We start from the raw sequence: 19,370 nt of genomic DNA on the forward strand, positions 1-19,370 counted from the left end.
ACTCATTTGGGAAAAATATCAAAATTCAGTAGGAACAAATCAGCAAAAAATATGAACAAGCAATTCACAGGAAGTTCAGCAAACACATGAAAAGAAAGTCAACTACATTAGTAAGCAGGGGTATGCAAATTTTAAAATGAAAGACTTTTCACCATTGGCAAAAATGTAACAGATAGATGATGTCAAATTTAGCGAGAATATGAAGAAATACACATACATGTAAGTGATTAGCATAAATTCCTTTTAATGTACAATTAAGCAGTAGCCATCACTATTTTTTAAATGTACCTACCATATGATCCAGCAATTCCATCTACTGTATCTATACTGCCAGAAATACAAGTCCACAGAGATATACGATGAGGATGTTAAAAATCACCACTAGTTGTGATAATGAGAAAACTGTTAGCCTAAATGTCCATTAACAGAGATATAGTAACTGAATTATGGTTCCTCTGTACTGTGGAGTACCATGCAGCAGTTAAAAAAAGAATAAATTGAACTGATTACATGAAAAGAACCCCTACATGTATTACTGAGCGAAAAAAGCAAGATGCAGAACAACACATGCAGAATGATCCCGTTTATACTTAAAAAAAAAAAAAACACAAAAAACTTTTTGTCAACATACATACATTAATGTAACTGCACGGAGAAAGATACAGAATGTTACACACCAAATAATGGTGGTTACCTTTGGGGAGGGGGTGTGAAAAAGATGTATTTTTTCCCCAGGTGCTTTTTTTATTTTTTTAAAACAAAAACACTGAGTGCAAGTGTCGCCTGTGTTTACAAAAAAGAAAAGAGAAAAAAGAAAATCCAAATCTCCCCACCCCCATCGAACTTGCACTTAAAAAATGAAAACTTAAAAAACGTTAAAAAGCTCCTTTCAATGTATGAAGTGTATTCTTACCTATCTCTTCTTGAACAGAGACAGGTGTAGGAGATTCTCTTTCTCCATTTTCAGGGTCATCCGCTGCCTTAGCAGATTTACTCTGGGGAGAGTTTGGTTCACTGCTGCTGTTACTGTTTTCCAGGTTAGGCTGGGTGGAGGTAGTGCTACTGCTGTCAGATGTCTTGCTAGGCTCTTCTAGAAAAATAGAATATCTGATGTTTAAACTGGAGATCACATCAAAAACAACTAACTGTCAGAAAAGACATTTAATTGTTTTAGGGGTGCATTACAAAGCTAGATTTTAAAAAGCTGCTCATGTACGAATAAGGCAATGTACGGAAAAAAAATTGTGAACAACACCCTACGAATTGTTTCTTAAGTCGCCCAGTAGTAACTCAGGCTCTTATCACCTTAGTGTATAGTACAAAGCAGACAATCTTTCAGAATAATAAAGTGATATAACAATCTCACAAAATTTATGATGTGCCAGATACTGCAGAAGTGATTTTGTGAAGAAAATCCCTCAAAATCTGACATTTATACTCTTAATTTTCATAAAGTATTCAAACAGTATTTGAAACAGAATTAAACAGAATTATTTATCTCTAAGGTTTTCTGCCTGAATTCTATACCCCCAAATTTAACTAGATGGTAATGCCTAAGTGATTGTTAATTTTAAGACCAATATAATAGTATCACTAAGAGTATCGTTCCTGAAAGTATATCAAAATGAATGCTACCATGAACTGAAAGCCTAGGTCTTTCCTTGGCAGTTCAGAAATCTAGAGCCTCCCTGTGCACTTCATTTTGCCACTATTAAGATACCTTTTAAATCAAGTTCCTAAATTAAAAGTCGTCGACAGTATATCACAAAGGCTATCTGTAATGCATCATGAGCTCCTAATTTTTTTTTTGACTGAAAAAACCAACAACCTGATAGAAAAATGGGAAAAATATATGAACAGTGATGAAAGAAATGAAAATGGCGGGAATTCCCTGGCGGTCCAGTGGTTCAGACTCCACGCTCTCACTGCCAAGGGCCCCGGTTCAATACCTGGTCAGGGAACTGAAATCTTACAAGCCATGCGATTCAGCCACAAAAAAGAAAAAGAAAAAGAAAAATGGCCTTTAAACATGGAAATATGCTCACTTAATTCAGAGTAAGAGAAATGCAAAGTAAAATCGTATAGAGAAACTACCTCTCAGCTACCAGACTGGCCAAAAATCCAAGTCTCACGATACACTCAGGCAGAGAGGCAGTGTGTTAAGAGGTACTGCCACACATCGCTGTAGGACTGTAAAATGGTGCAAACTGGATAAAAGGGAACTGACAATATCTAGAAAAATTACAGATGCATCTACTCTTAACCTAGCAATCCCATGTCCATAAATCTACCCTGAAATACACTGGTAAAAATACTAAATTACTTACTTATATTTACAGAGGTATTCACTGTAGCACTATTTATAATGGCAAAAGACCAGAAAAAACAAAATGCCCATCAATACGTCACTGGCTGAATAAAAGGTGGTACATACAATAAAATATCATGCACCATAACAAGGACTGAGGAAATCATTATACCCACATATTGAAATGATCTCAAGATTAAATATAAAAAGAAAGATGCAGAACAGTACTTAGAGCATGCTAACTTCATATAAGAAAGGGAGAGAAATATGAATTTATGCACATATTTTGCTTTTCTATACGAAAAAAAAAACACTAGAAGAATAACCAAAACTTAATAAAAAATGACTACCTGTAAGGGAAAGGAAGGAAATGGTTACCTAGAGAAGGAAGGGATGAAAGTGAAAATTCTCTGAATAGATAACAGTTACAAAGTTTGACTTTGGAATCATGTAAATGTTTTACATTTTTAAAAAATTCAAGTTAGAAATGCAGCCCCTAAAAACTGAAAGAAAACAGCCTAATCGTGTATCAAATTGTTGGCATAACCACACAGAGAAAAAGATTATTTCAAGTGACTTTGGAACACGGAATTTTGACTATACATTCTTATTGGAAATATGGTATAAAGATAAAGAGCTGCAAAAAAATCTTAAATGCGGTTCAGCAGTCTTACCGTGAGCAATAATATTGGTATTATGAAATTATTATGCTATTTAAATCATTTCTTCCTATTACTATTATTAATGCAATCAGGATATTAACAATAATTATAAAAATAATATATATTCTTAATGGACATCTATAACAGGATAAAGCAAGTATATAATTAAGTTACTGTTGTTAGGAACTAAGGCATTCAGCATAAAGGAAAAGAGATACAAGTGTAAAAAAAGAAACTAAGTATGCAATCCTCAATCTGAATTTGAAATGTCAACATGAATTGGTTTTTTTCTTTTCCAAAGTACCTATTTCCTAACACTACCCAATAAAAAATCCTAGAGGCAGTGAGAGCCCAAGAGCAGTAAATATTCTTGGGCCCAGATGATGGTCTCTAAATATCATTCCCCACAAAAAGGAACCAGGGCTTCTTGCAGGAATTACTGATTCCAGGTCTGGGGTAAGAAATGTATAAGACAAGCCGCATACATCTTATTCTGCCAAAAAGCAAAAAAGCAAAAGAGACTACTGGGGTCATACACAGCAAAAAGGACTCAAAAGCCAACATAAAGGGGCTCCTGAAAATCAATATAACCAAATTAATGATAACTACAACTGACTGAAACAAACTGCATACATAAAGACCCACGAGTTCAGATACTTAAAATGAGAAAATCATGCCCCTCCCCCCAAAGTTCATAACTCAAAAATCACCACTGAAGGTAACTGGACACCAACTCCTGACTCTGAAAATCAGATTTTAACAGAAATAATTAAGCATTTATTTCTGCTCTAATTATATTTCAAGGTATTCAAATAGACTTAGTTAATGAGGGAAAATTCTTTACAAAAGAATTCCAGTTAAAAAAATACTGAAAAAATTATAGAATTAGAAATCATGTACTATAACTTCCAAATAGACAGCTGATTTTGAACTCACTGATCAATCTTAGAATTTGTAAAGGTAAAACATACAGACATCATGATGAGCCTTTTGATGCAATATGATGTGAAATACCCAGAACACAGCTTATGAAGTATTCTTGCCAAAAACAGTTGAAAATGAATTTAATCAAGCCTTTAGAACAAATTAAACACTAAGAAGAAGGAAAGAAAATCCTGGATGTGGGATATTCCATAGTAGGATATACTAGGATTCTTTAAAAAGTCAGGGAAGGGGAGAATGCTCTAGATTAAGAGACTCAGTAGATATAAAACCAAATGTCATGTCATGCGGGGATCTTATGTGGAGTTATTTAAAACACAGCCAATGTTTAAAAAAATTTAAGTGAGGAAATTTAAATTGACTGGATAGTAGATGATAGTAAGGAATTGCTGTCAATTTTATTAAAATGATAATGGCACTGTAATTATACAAGAAAATGTCCATATTCTTTAGAAATGTATGTAGGACTGATATAACATGATGTCTGGGATTTGCTTTAAAATACTGCAGTAGGGCTTCCCTGGTGGTGCAGTGGTTGAGAGTCTGCCTGCCGATGTAGGGGACACGGGTTCGTGCCCCGGTCTGGGAAGATCCCACATGCCGCAGAGCGGCTGGGCCCGTGAGCCATGGCCGCTGAGCCTGCGCGTCCGGAGCCTGTGCTCCGCAACGGGAGAGGCCATGACAGTGAGAGGCCCGCATACCGCAAAAAAAAAAAAAAAAAAAATACTGCAGTAAGGAAGCAACCCAAATTCACATCATCAGGAAAGGGGATAAAGTGTGGTATAGTTACACAGAGGAGTATTGTAATACAGTTAATGTGAAAGAACTCCAGCAACATACAACATTATATTAGTAATACAAAGCGAAAAGATTAAGTTCCCCGAAGTTATACTTAACACATACACTTAATAAGATACACTTAACACAACATACTTGCTACACAGTTTAAAACAACCAAAACAGAAATACATAGTTTTGAGCAAACCATGTAGATCAACTCAATGAAGCAACAGTTATGTGGGTTATACATCACTTTGACCTCTAGTATCAATAGTCTTAATTCTACTGGATTTCTGTTATAAAAAGGAAAGAAAATATTAGTGAACACAGGATTCAGGGTGACAATCACTTCAGGTAGGGTAGAAGGATGCAGGCGACGAGAACGGGGAGATGGCTCGATACAGGTGAGATTCAAAGCAGGACTTAGACGTCTGTTTTGGGTGATAGGTTCCTAGGTGTTTATTTCATTAATAAAGATCATTTCAAACGTGAATGAATAAATGAAGGGGGACTATGCAATGACCAATGATGAGTGCAATTAGCTAAGGATTATGATTTATCTAATAGTGTACACCTGGGGTCAAAGGGGGGCGATTTTTAAAAATTTGAGTCCTCCCCACTCAAAAAAGCAGTTAAAAAAAAAAAGAAAAGCATGAGTAAAACTAGTATGACAAAATATTGATGATTTTCTAATCTAAGTGTTAAAATATGGGGGAGAGGTCACTATACTATTCTCTTAACTTTTGTGCATGTTCATAATCAGAAAATTTTATATGAAAGATAGAAATGGCAAACTTAAAATCTGACAGCTGTAAACCAGTAATATAATCAACTAACTCATGTTGGAAAATGCATATATTTGGAAGAAAAGAAGTCTCACATGAATAGCATCAAATTCCTCACTAATCATTCCTTTCACATCTGTAGATCTAGTTTTGAAATGTGCTGTATTCTTAATTTATAACTGTCTAAAAATCATCTTCTCAAATAATGAAACAGTAGATAGACATCCCCTCATTTATGAGCTCAGAATTCAGAGTGCATTTTCTCACAGAAGTATAATAAAAAGTGATTGGGTTCTAGACTAGCCCACAAAAAACTATTTCAGCATACAATACACCCCAAGTATGGTTTTAACCAAGACAATAACTCTGGGATAGGACTTAAGAGATTCCACCTCATCATATCTTAAAATACTTCATAGAAAAATAGGCAATCAATCCCATCCCAAGGTATTTTGATCTTAAAAAAAACTATTACCCCACTGAAAGCAAACTGAATTCAGAATCTATCCATTTAAACTTTCAAGGTGCTAACAAGCTGAGGACTACCATAACTCATAATACATAGCTTTTTTGTTGACTTGTCCCAAGTTAATTTGTCTTAAGTTTTCCTCCATTTCAGTTGAGAGGAATTGTTCTAGAACTCTTTACATCGTTACTTCATTAGGATTAAGGAAATCTCAAGCATTTGCTTTAAAACACCACAAAGAAGGTATTACCTACCAATAGTCCTCACAGTTCAAATATTCCAGACTAGAAGCTAAAACCAAACACATTTAAAAGAATAAGAAACAAAAGAGTAATATTTAGCTGCAGAACCTCCAAAAGCCATTATCAATCAACTCAATGAGGTAAAAGTAAACGAGAAGCACATCAGTTCAGCATCCAGTATCAGCAGCCTCTTACATCCACTTAATTTCCTTATAATAAAATCCATACCTAAAGCAAAGTACTATCTTTTAAGATGTCATTATCCCAAAAAGTTAAGAAACAGGTTAAATTAATATGTTCTTTTTTTTTTTTTTTTTTCTTTTTTTGCGGTATGCGGGCCTCTCACTGTTGTGGCCTCTCCCGTTGCGGAGCACAGGCTCCGGATGCGCAGGCCCAGCGGCCATGGCTCACGGGCCCAGCCGCTCCGCGGCATATGGGATCCTCCCAGACCGGGGCACGAACCCGTATCCCCTGCATCGGCAGGCGGACTCTCAACCACTGCGCCACCAGGGAGGCCCTAATATGTTCTTATAGTTCAACTTCACAGATGTTAGACTTTCAATATGTCCATGGAAACACTTTCAAAACAATTATAAATAGTTATGGAAATAAAGCCGGTTTTATCTACTGCTGCTATTTTCTTAGTCCCAGGCATTAAATCTAGAGGCATAACTTTAATAAAACAAATGCTGTCTGCATTATATGTTTGAATACAAATTCTCAATAGTACATTTGAGGTTAAGATGCTAGAAAGACACATGCCCTGTCTCTCCTCATATACTGAAAAACTGACAATCCGGTACAAAAGTTTCTAATCTAAAATCCAGAACAAAAGTGTAATTCTGAAATTGAGCTATTTGTTAACTAGAAAGAAGTTATACTGAATAATAAACAGTACACTTTCTATAAGGGGTCATTTTTGGAGACATAACCATTTTCATGAACTGAAGTGAAGTGTCTGGAATACAGATGCAGCGGGGGAAAATCTGAGGAACAGATATTCAGAGATTAACTTTTTTAAGTGATGTCTATAAACATTTCCCAAAATATGGCCCAACTTTTCAGTTTAAACTTCAATCTCAGCCACATAAAATCTTTCTGAATCACACCCAATTTGAAATCATGAAATCTGCCCATTTTTCTTATGTTCTCACTCCTTTAGATTTTCAGACCACAGATTTATAATTTTTCCTTTGCATAATGTCATCTATCATAAGAAAATGATAGTGCTCTCTGACGGGACTTGACAAAATAAAGCTTGAAATAAATAAATATGCATATCCATATATATGTATACATATGTGTATATATATTTCTAAAGCAATTCTAAAGTAGATATATTTTGAAAGAGATTTTAAATTCTCGGGTTATTTTTAAGTATCTTTCTATTCCAGAAAAGATATAAAATACAAACGCTAATCAAAAGAAAGTTGCTGTAGTTTAGTAGTATTATTAAAGATAAAGGACATTTCACAAAGATAAAGTTAATTCAACAATATAAAAATTATGTGCACCTAATAACACAGGCTCAAACTATATAATGCAAAAACTAAAAATATTTAAAAGATAAAAAGGCAACCCCACAGTAAATAGAAGTAACTTAGAAGTATCTTGCATATGTTATAAAGCAGAAACTAACACACCATTATAAAGCAACTATACTCCAATAAAGAATATTATCTTGCATAGAGGGAAAAAAAATAGCAAACATATAGATTTCAACAACACAATTAAAACCCTGACCTAGTTGTTCTGTACTGCACCCCAAAACTAAAAATAGATATCCTCTTCAAGTGTATATGAGACAGTTTATCAACATTAACCAAATGCTGGACCACAAGACAAGCCTCAACAAATCTTAAAGGACATAAATCATGTACAGAATGTTCTCTGACTACAGTGTGTTAAACTAGAAATCAATAAAAAAGATAACTAGAAATCTCTAGGACTTCCCTGGTGGCGCAGTGGTTAAGAATCCGCCTGCCGGGCCTCCCTGGTGGCGCAGTGGTTGAGAGTCCGCCTGCCGATGCAGGGGATACGGGTTCGTGCCCCGGTCTGGGAGGATCCCATATGCCGCGGAGCAGCTGGGCCCGTGAGCCATGGCCGCTGGGCCTGCGCATCCGGAGCCTGTGCTCCGCAACGGGAGAGGCCACAACAGTGAGAGGCCCGCATACCGCAAAAAGAAAAAAAAAAAAAAAAAAAAAAAAAGAATCCGCCTGCCAATGCACGGGACATGGGTTCGAGCCCTAGTCCAGGAAGATCCCGCACACCGCAGAGCAACTAAGCCCATGCGCCACAACTACTGAGCCTGAGCTCTACAGCCTGGGAGCCACAACTACTGAGCAGCGTGCCACAACTACTGAAGCCCACGTGCCTAGAGCCTGAGCTCCACAACAAGAGAAGCCCGTGCACTGCAAGGAAGAGTAGCCCCCACTCACCACAACTAGAGAAAGCCGGCTCACAGCAATGAAGACCCAAAGCAGCCAAAAATTAATTAAATAATTAATTTTTTTAAAAAAAGAAAATCTCTAAATGTTTGAGTATTAAACAGTATATTTCTAACTAAGCAATGGGTTAAAAAAAAACACTTCATAATAGAAATTAGAAAGTATTTTAAACTGAATGATAAAGACAAAATAACACATTAAAGTTTGTGAGATGCAGCTACAGCAGTACATAGAGGGAAATTTATAGCCTTGACAACAGACATAGAAAATTAAAAATAATCAAAGCATCCATCTTAAGAAGCTAGAAGAAAAAAATAATAAAGAGGGTATGAGATATATCTATATGTATAACTGATTCACGTTGTTATAAAGCAGAAACTAGTACACCATTGTAAAGCAATTATATTCCAATAAAGATGTTAAAAAAAAAAAAAAAAAGAAGAGGGTATGAGAGGGACTTCCCTGGTGGTCCAGTGGTTAGGACTTTGCCTTCCAGTGCAGGGGGTGCAGGTTCAATCCCTGGTCAGGGAGCTAAGATCCCACATGCCTCATGGCCAAAAAACCAAAACATAAAACAGAAGCAATACTGTAACAAATTCAATAAAGACTTTAAAAATGGTCCACAACCAAAAAATAAAATAAAAAATAAAAAGAGGGTATGGGAAACTTCTGGAGGTGATGGATATGTTTATGTCATAGATTGTGGTGATGGTTTCACAGGTATATCTTTATCTCCAAACTCATCAAGTTGTATATATTAAATATGTACAGCTTTTTGTATATCAATTATACCTCAATAGAGTGGTTTTGAAAAAAGACAGGGAAGAAAAATTCACAAAAATGAAAAAAAATAAAAGGAATGAAATAAAAATAAGATAAAAAACGAGAAAAAATATAGAGAGGACAAACAAAGCCCAAAGTTATTTTTTTAAAGACTCATAAAAATTGTTAATAGTCTTATGAAATGATTAAGAGAAAACAGATAACCAATTTCTCGACTGAAAAAAGAGATCACTACAGATGCTATAAACATTTAAAAAATAGGATGTTATTATGTCAATAAAATTTTAAATTTAAATGAAATGGTAGATTCCTAGAAAAATAAAATTTACTAAAACTGACACAAGAAAACAACAGAAAATATGAGTAGCCTACTATCTACCAAAGAAATGAAATCTACAATTAATAACTTTCCCACAATGAAACTCCAGGACCAGAAGACTTTAGCAAACATTTAAGGAATAAATAACACCAACCCACAGAAACTCTTGCAGACAAAAGGAAAAGTGGGAACTTGTACCAACTCATTTTATGAGGCCAGCATAACCTAGGCATCAAATCCTGACATAGACATTATCACAGAAAGAAAATTGCAAGTCAATCTCATTCATGAAAGTTGACACAAAAATCCTAAACAAAATATTAAAAAATGAAATGCAACAATACATAAGAACAAGAACATATCACAACCAAGTTGTATTTATTCCAGGAGTATGATGAGATTGGGTTAACATTTTTAAAAATATCAATGGAGAAACTTTTGCTTCCAGTCAGGATGGAGTAGAGGGACTGGACTTAGCCCAGCCAATGAAACAGCCACACACACAGAAAAGATACCACTTGATAGAAAATGAACAAAAGAACTGACAGGCAATTCTCAACAGAAGTTATCCAAATGACTAATATATAAATATATATATAGGCGCGCGCGCGCACGCACACACGCACACACACACACACACACACGAAAGGTGCTCAACATCCTTAGTCACCAGGGAACTACAAGTTCAAATCACAATAAGATATCCTTACATTCCTACCAGAATGGCTAAAATAAAGAGGGTGGGGGGAAAGGAAAGAACTATATGACATTCTTATAATACACAGAAAAACTCTTCAAGGATTTCCAATACAGTATTAACTATAATTATTGACTTTTGATAGGATTACCAGTATTTCTTTTCTTGTTTTGCTCATCTAAATTTTCTAACTTGTTTTTCAAAAATATACACGCAGCTCATATAATAAAAAATTTTTTTTCATTTTTAAAAAAGGCAAAAGGAAAGGCATAATAACATTCTTGGTGTGATATAACTTATTTTGAGTATAATTTTAATTTTAAAAAGCTTAAAATATTTACTGGTTAACTTACATTTTCACGTCAAAATATATTGTGACAATGGTTTTCTATTATAACATTATGGTTTGAGATGTTGTTAAAAAAAAACTTACATGACCACATGCAAACATAAAATTAATCTGTTAGTACATACAGAATTGGAATGGTCAAATCATTCAACACTGAGCCATTAGTATGTGAGTACTTAAAACCAAAATATCTGCCACTATGGTCTGGTGATAAAATATAAAAATAAGTCTATTAGACAAAAACAGCTAAATGAACTTTAAAAAGCATGAAGATTATGATGAGTTTCAAGCACTAAATGCAAGAACATCTGTCAAACTCCAAATGTTAGGTGACAACTTAGCAATCAGGGATGGCACTTATGTAAGCAAGCAGCATGAATGAACACATACTTTAAAGTTTTAGGTGACATTCAGCTTTTACTACTAAAGGGAAGGATTTCCCCCCCATTACAGAGGCATTGATACACTGCCCTCTGTACCTGGCACATCCTGGGGGAGCTCAGATGCCACCTTCTTCTCTGCCATGTTGCTGCTATCATGGGTTTCTGAGAGACACCCCACGGGACTCCTCCCTTCAGAGGGACTAGTCTCTTCTGAAGAAGCATTTGTTGTGTTGTCGCCAAGATTTGCTGACACAGAGTTACCTTTATCCCCAACTTCTGTTGGCTCTACAGTAAAATGCACAACAAAACTTTAAAGATATCCTTTAAAATTGCTTTAGGACAAATGGCCACATTCAGTCAACTACTAAAAATGAATGATCACCAAAAAACCTGGCTTCTATTCGATGGCCATTTTGAAGCAATTAGATTCTGGGATAATTCTGCAGCAGGTAATCCAAAGGGTATTTAAGAATATTTGATATATTAAGAATGTTTAAGTAGTTAACATAAAAAGGAACGTATTATATCACATACAAAAGTGTATATTCTGTTATAAAAACAGTGATTTTCACCAACAAATCTTATAGAGAAATGGCACCTTATTAAGAAGTATAAATAGAGATATGGGTATAACATTATAGCAAATCCACCAATATATAAAACTCATTACAATGACTGTACATGTTATAAGGAGGAAGGGTATCCTAATCTCTTCAGAAATGTAAAATTAAATAGCTGTTTGCAATAAAAAAGATTCACTTTCATTTTGCAAGTAAAACTGGAGTTTTCATAAATAACACTGATGAAATATTTCTTTTTAACCAAATAATGTTTTTACCCTCAGATTTTCCTTGCTCAGGATCATCTGGTGTTTTGTCATCACTGTCTTTTTCAAGACTCTGGTCTTCAAACTCCTCTCTGCTTTTCTCAGCATCTTTGGAGTTATTATTCTCAGTCTCATTCTTCTCCTTTTCTATTTCTTCTGGACTTTTAACAATATCAATGTCTCCTTTTTTGGCTCTTATAGTTTCCAAAATTTCTTCTGTAATAAAACAAATAAAAAATTATGTTTCCATATATACCAAGTATAAAAGTACTACAAATGCCACTTAAGAGTTTCAATGCAAGTTATTAAAGATAAATTTGCTAAAAGCATTAAGAACTATGAAATAAGGATCAAGATTACCAGTAACATTTTGATGTTTAGAGAACTCAATCGATTTGGTTATCTTCACTTCTAGAAAATACATGCTAATAGAGGCTCTAATTTCTTTTTTAAAAAAGAAAGAAAAATTAGTCTATCTTTTAAAATTGAGATTGATATAGATTACTGTGATATCCTCTGCCATAGGAGAAAACCTGTTAAGCTGACACAGACCCACAGTCTGGGCAGTGTGGTACAGTAACAAAAACCTAGAGACCCAGGACCTAGCACAGATCTGACCTGAATTAACTACGTGAGCCTGGCGGTAGGCTACTAAATCTGCAGGCCTCCACTGTAAAATGAGAAAACAGAGCCCCATTTGGAAACATTTCTTTCTGAAGTCCCATAACTTTCTGCAAGTCACTAAACCCCTAAAGGCTCTAATTTTCTTTCAACTTGGGTGGAGTGATACTACAGCACGGGTGGAGACCACAAGTTATATCAGCCTAGACTCCTGTATGTTAATAATATTCTTTGGGTTATGATCCAACACTATCATTTTTACTTTGTTGCTCAAATCGGTCCAGCTTTTGGCCATTGGGAGCTTTTCCGGGTAAGTCCTGTATCCTTTAAACACACTTCCTTCCCTCCTTCCTTCCTTCTGTGCTTCCTTACTTTCCAGCACTGCAAGATATTCCAGACTCACCTTGTATTTTCTCTGCCCCAGCCCTAGAATTCTCAAGGAGTCTCGATTCTTTTTTTAATTGGAGAATGAGATTTTTTTTTTTTCCGGTACGCGGGCCTCTCACTGCTGTGGCCTCTCCCGCTGCGGAGCACAGGCTCAGCGGCCATGGCTCACGGGCCCAGCCGCTCCGCAGCACGTGGGATCTTCCCGGACCGGGGCACGAACCCACATCCCCTGCATCGGCAGGCGGACTCCCAACCACTGCGCCACCAGGGAACCCCTGGAGAATGAGATTTAGAAGTCGTGATCTGGGGCTTCCCTGGTGGCACAGTGGTTGAGAATCTGCCTGCTAATGCAGGGGACACGGGTTCAAGCCCTGGTCTGGGAGGATCCCACGTGCTGCAGAGCAACTAGGCCCGTGAGCCACAACTACTGAGCCTGTGCGTCTGGAGCCTGTGCTCTGCAACAGAGAGGCCGCGATAGTGAGATGCCCACGCACCGCGATGAAGAGTGGCCCCCACTTGCCGCAACTAGAGAAAGCCCTCGCACAGAAGCGAAGACGCAACACAGCAAAAATTAATTAATTAATTAATAAACTCCTACCCCCAACATCTTAAAAAGAAAAGAAGTCGTGATCTGGGCACTATGTGTACTTGGTACTACTGGGGCACCAACAGACCTAGAAAATGTATATATGTACACTAACCTATGTATATATACATCTTTATTGTTTCTGTATCTATCTGTGTGTGGCAGGGGGTACGTGTGTGATTCATTCAAGCACTGCTCTCTTGTTTTTTTGGAACTTCTCTGACAGAAGTTCTGTTTTCATTACAACATATTTATTTGGTCAATCCTGTTATACACAGTAAACCAGTTTCAGAACTGCTAAACTGTACTCTCATGAGAAATAAATCTACCAACTAGAGTACAACGTTTGTAAACAAGAAGAAACATCTTTAATGCCAATGCCATGCACCCATGGTACTTCTTTATGGATTTTTTAATTTCCTTGTTTACATTTCCTTTCTTTAAATGTTCTCTACCTTCACTTTCATCAATATTTCCTAAATTGTAGGTTTCCTAGGATTAGAAAAATCTTGTAAAGTCATCACTGAAAAACACTGACCTCTCTGGTAAAGTGATTAAATTGAGGCAGTTGGAGTTAATTCCTTACTCTCGCTCACCTTCTCTACTCCTAATTCCTGTAAGAGTTCTAAGCCAATGATTATATGAACATCTAAGGACATGTGTAGGACAACAATTTCAAACAGAGGAATCCTAATTGGTATATTTTCTGTCTTCTTCGTCATCCAAGTCACCCCGGATCCTTTTTTACATCGTTTCCTTATATCCTTTTACCTATCTATACATCTATACTGTTTTCAGTTCCTATTTCCCCAAGTTGCATTTACTCTTGCTAAGTACACTAAACCTATCAATGGAAGTATCTCAATCACTCTTTTTTAAAGAACTTTTTATTTAGAAAAAGAAAATTTATAAACCAATTACTTGCTTTTCTTAGAGCCATATTATTTCTTACTTTCAAACATAGCTCCCCGCTGATGTTCAACTGCCAGCTTTTCCAAACCAAAATGTTACACGTTCATCCCAACTTCCCTCATGCCATTTAATGGGGATTAAACTTTTTTTTTTAAACCTACAAATTAGATCATCTAAATTAGATAAAAAGCACAGGTAGGATGATCAAAGATCTCTGATTTTCTATAAAGGTTCTAATTTCAAATATTCTATCTTGTTGCCTACTCTATCAAGTATACAAATATTTGTCAGTCTATATGTCCGTATTTTCAGTTCAAAACCTATGGCACTCATAGCCATAAGAAAAATAGACCAAAAAGGTCAGGGGGAGAAAAAAACATTAAGGGATGAAAGAAAAAATAATCAGTTTAGGTTGTATCTGATCTATAATAAATATGCATATTCTATAAACATGTATATTCTATACTCTGCAGGAATATTTCAAAATTAAACAGAAAGAATTAACCTACCAAACTTTAAAAACCATCTCCTCTCAGAAAAATGTATTCCAAAAATAAACTTCCTTCAAATTAAAAGTTTATTAGAAAAAAAGCAAAGAGTAAATTTTAAAGGAATACCATTTCTCATAATTAAAACTAGGACTCCCTAAAAGGTTTATTAATAAAATTCTTGAATTAAAGAAACAAACAAATATAACTTGGGGAATCTCAGTAATGAGCAAGGCAAGGTACAAAACACTAAAATGCATAGGATCCCTAATTTATGTTAGGATGAACAAGGTTCTCTTGAGAAAATGAAATATAGAGAATTAAAATAAAATAACCATACTTGAAAATTTTAATATATTTTCATATTTTGTAGTGATTTCATACCAAGAAATGTAACAAAAAGTAAAATAAGAAAATTTCCCTCTCACCATTAGCTGCCGCCAGAAAGGATTTATTACTGCCCCGAGCCTTATTGGTCAGGTCTTCAGTTATGTCCATGTGCCGGTGGATCTCTTCACGCATTTCTTCTAGAATTTTGCAGAGTTCTGCTTCCCAGTAATCTTTGTCTAGACAGTCAATTAATTCTGCAAGCTGGACCTTTGTGCTGTAATACCAAATTTTCTTTTCATTTTCATTTTCTGTATCTTCTTCTCTGTTTAAAAAAAGCACAAAAACACTTTGATGTTAGACAAAATGGCACTTACCTGACAATTTTATCTATCCAGTGGAAGTTAAAACACACAAAGATTGTGCGCTAAAGCTCAGTATATTTGCTCATAAAAGATCCTGTCAAGTTTCATTCAAACTCAAGGTACTCATTTTATTTGAACCTCTAATTATTTTGATTTCCTAGCCCATAGCAGCTTAGGATAAAATAATTTGCTTGTAGTAGTGGCAAGAGAGGAATTCGTATAGCGGCAAAGAAAGATATCTAAAAACATGACATGCAGAAACAGGACCTTAAAATTCAGAGCGTGTGAGTACTTGATGGAGGACAGTCTTGGTTACACTTCAATCAACTTTAAGCTCATCACTGTAACAATACGAGGAGCAGAACTTTAACCAAAAATATTTAAACTATGTTCAGTACTTGGCAGGTACAGAGCAGGTTGACATTACAGTATAGTTTAGAAACATTTCCATCCAAATGGTGTAAATGCTCTGCTAAATTCTGGTCCCTGAAGGAGTCATCTCAATCGAGTAACAATGCCTCATCTCTCTTTCTTAATGGACAATCAAAGCTCAAACTGGAAAGAAGAAGAGCACAGCAGCTTCTTTTCCTGCTTAAATCTCTCTGAAGATGCCAGTCACTTGTAATGGAGGTGGAGACTTCAACACTAGTAACTAAAAACACAAGGCAAATTAATGTCTAGGACCAGACTTCGAGAAACATATGTGACTCAGTTCTTCTCTCATTCAGAAGAATTCAGGAATGTGTGTGAGGTACCTAACAAGAAAGAGTCTAACATTCCTGTCTGCTCAAAGGCAAACTCACGAAGCTGAAAGAAGAGCACCTTAAGAAAGATATGGCTTTAAATGAGATATGTGAACGTGGACAAGACACAACTCCTCTGAGCCTCTGAGACATTTTATTCACCCCACTGGTAAAATGGGGATAACAGTACCTGTCTTGAGGGACCCTGTAAGATATTATAAGGTAAATAAAGGTATTATAATAAGGCATCTATCATAGTGTCTGGAAAACATCATTAGTGATCAATAAATAGAAAATATTATTGTTACTAGTAAGATAGTAAATAAATTAAAATGTAGCAGAATTCCAGGAATGAGACATTCAATAATTCTGAAGAAGGGATATATTAAATCATGGATAAATAAAAGGATATCAAAATTATCAAACATTTTAAAGAAAAAGAGAGTAATAAAGGGTCCCTGTTTTCCCTCTTTCAAATCAGCATCTGCTGACATATGATATTAATATATTTCTGTTAGAAGCTTTTTACAAAAATTTCTGAAAATCGGGCCTCCCTGGTGGCGCAGTGGTTGAGAGTCCGCCTGCCGATGCAGGGGATACGGGTTCGTGCCCCGGTCTGGGAGGATCCCATATGCCGCGGAGCGGCTGGGCCCGTGAGCCATGGCCGCTGGGCCTGCGCATCCGGAGCCTGTGCTCCGCAACGGGAGAGGCCACAGCAGTGAGAGGCCCGCATACCGCAAAAAAAAAAAAATTTCTGAAAATCATTTTTTTAAGCTACTCTAGATTTCACTCTGCAGTGGGTATTTCTACTGATTTTTTATGACTGAATGGTAACAATGGTCTACTCCAATTTAAAATGTTAAAGATGTCAGAATCCTCTAAATAAAAAGATTAATAGGGGGCTTCCCTGGTGGCGCAGTGGTTAAGAATCCGCCTGCCAATGCAGGGGACATGGGTTCGAGCCCTGGTCTGGGAAGATCCCAAATGCCGTGGAGTGGCTGAGCCCGTGTGCCACAAGTACTGAGCCTGCATTCTAGAGCCCGCGAGCCACAACTACTGAGCCCATGTACCACAATTACTGAAGCCCGTGCGCCTAGAGCCTGGGCTCTGCAACAAGAGAAGCCACCGCAATGAGAAGCCCACGCACCGCGACGAAGAGTAGCCTGCGCTCGCCGCAACTAGAGAAAGCCGCACGCAGCAACAAAGACCCAATGCAGCCAAAAATAAATAATAAATAAATAAAAAGTACATAGTGAGCTTTGACGGAGCACAAGAGTTACAGGACAGCCTAATTCTTTGTTTTCTAAGATTTCAATCTTAAGGATTTTTCCTCTGTTTAAAGATATCAAATTCTTTCCTTGTTTGCTTTTTTCCTCTTGATTCAGAAATATCTACAAATTTCAATGGAACAAGAAAAACATTCTACATAAAAACGTTTTTTGGGTAGAAAACAATTTATACGCATAAGATTTCTACATGAAAGTGAGATGCTATGGGAACAAATTTAATTAAATGGACATTCTGTCCAATTTTTCAAGCAACTCACAGGCTACTGAAAGCATCCTTATCAGTCGACTGACTTAGCCCATGCTGGCATCTGCATCATTTCCATTTTAACAGAGAACACTTAATCTTAATTTTAATCTTAATTTCCATCTTAACAGAGAATTCACAACTCCATATGGTGGTGGGCCATTCTAGATTGGAACTGCTCTGTTAGAAAGTTTTTTCCTTTTAAGAGATGACACACACCTAGTGTTTCCACCAATCCATCCTGATTCTGCCTGCTAGAATTCTCTGAAATAAACCTAACACCTCCTCCACACACAGTCCTTCAACTCTTTCACAACATCTATAATTTTACCCCATTTTTTTTTTTCAGGCCAAACATGCTCAAATACTTTATTCCTCATACAGCATGTTTTCCAGTCGTCACTACTCTGATATTCTTCCCCTAAATGTACAGTTTTGTCAGTGTCCCTCTAAAAACAGCTCTATTTGGGGACTTCCCTGGTGGTCCAGTGGTTAAGAATCCTCCTTCCAATGCAAGGGACACGGGTTCAATCCCTGGTTGGGGAACTAAGATCCCACATGAAGTGGGCAACTATGCCCGCGCCCACAACTACTGAGCCCGCATGCCGCAACTACAGAGCCCATGCACTCTGGAGCCCGCATGCCACAACTAGAGAGAAGCCCACAAGATGCAATGAAAGATCCCACATGCCGCAACTAAGACCCGATGCAGCCAAAAATATATATTTTAAAAAAAAGTAAAAATAGCTCTATTTTTTATTCTGCTCATCAAAGATAATACTCAACAATGACCTTTTTTTTTCTTCTTGAAGCTACAGAAGGATAAATTCATCAAAAGCATAAAGTAGCAAAACTGAGTGAACAATAACAGCTAATGCTTTCAAAGAAGTTTTAATATTGATATACTTGGGCACATTTACACAGTTTATATAACCAAGATTATTTGTTCTAATTGTAAAAGTGACAACTGCTTTCCTAGATGACTATACATCACTTTGTAAGTACCTTTGTTTATGGGGTTAGAATTTGGTTTCTACAGAAGCTCTGTCTCCACAATGTTCCTTCTGCACACCCAAACTGGCCTGGCTTCCCTGAAGTCACTGCTCAGCTCAAGGAGTTGACAGGGTGGCAGGGGAGGACAGAATGGAATGAAAATATGGGCCAAAAATACAATTAACAGCAAACTTACAGATTATATGCCTACATTTTAAAGTCTGTTTGGCTTTTACTTAGGCAAGATAAGTAAGAGGTTAATGACTAACAGTACGTTTTGAGTTTCATTTCTAAACAAACCCACAGAAACTAAGAGTGAGGAACGCTAGTGTGGTGGGTTGACAGAAAGGTATGTCCATCTGAAACCGTAGAATGTGACTTTTTTTGGAAATACGGTCTTTGCAGATGTAATTAGCTAAGGATCTT

The 19,370-nt window shown here is 36.4% G+C and overlaps 1 protein-coding gene across 14 annotated transcripts in view; it reads right to left on the minus strand.

Annotated features, from left to right (window-relative positions):
- The window catches only part of BPTF (bromodomain PHD finger transcription factor), a 144,269-nt gene that overhangs the window by 79,558 nt on the left and 45,341 nt on the right, over window positions 1–19,370 (minus strand). For 9 of the 14 annotated variants that reach the window (XM_082602720.1, XM_082602728.1, XM_082602729.1 and 6 more), the window contains exons 3-6: window positions 15,412–15,635; window positions 12,002–12,205; window positions 11,260–11,448; window positions 914–1,090 (exon numbers count right to left, since the gene is read on the minus strand). In XM_082602720.1, the coding sequence (XP_082458846.1) occupies window positions 914–1,090; window positions 11,260–11,448; window positions 12,002–12,205; window positions 15,412–15,635 (794 nt within the window). The remainder of the gene's footprint in view (window positions 1–913; window positions 1,091–11,259; window positions 11,449–12,001; window positions 12,206–15,411; window positions 15,636–19,370) is intronic. The other 5 variants (XM_082602721.1, XM_082602719.1, XM_082602717.1 and 2 more) reach the window with 3 other exon arrangements.

This window comes from Mesoplodon mirus, assembly GCF_964341445.2.
Source record: "Mesoplodon mirus genome assembly, chromosome: 18".
Lineage (NCBI taxonomy): Eukaryota > Metazoa > Chordata > Mammalia > Artiodactyla > Ziphiidae > Mesoplodon > Mesoplodon mirus.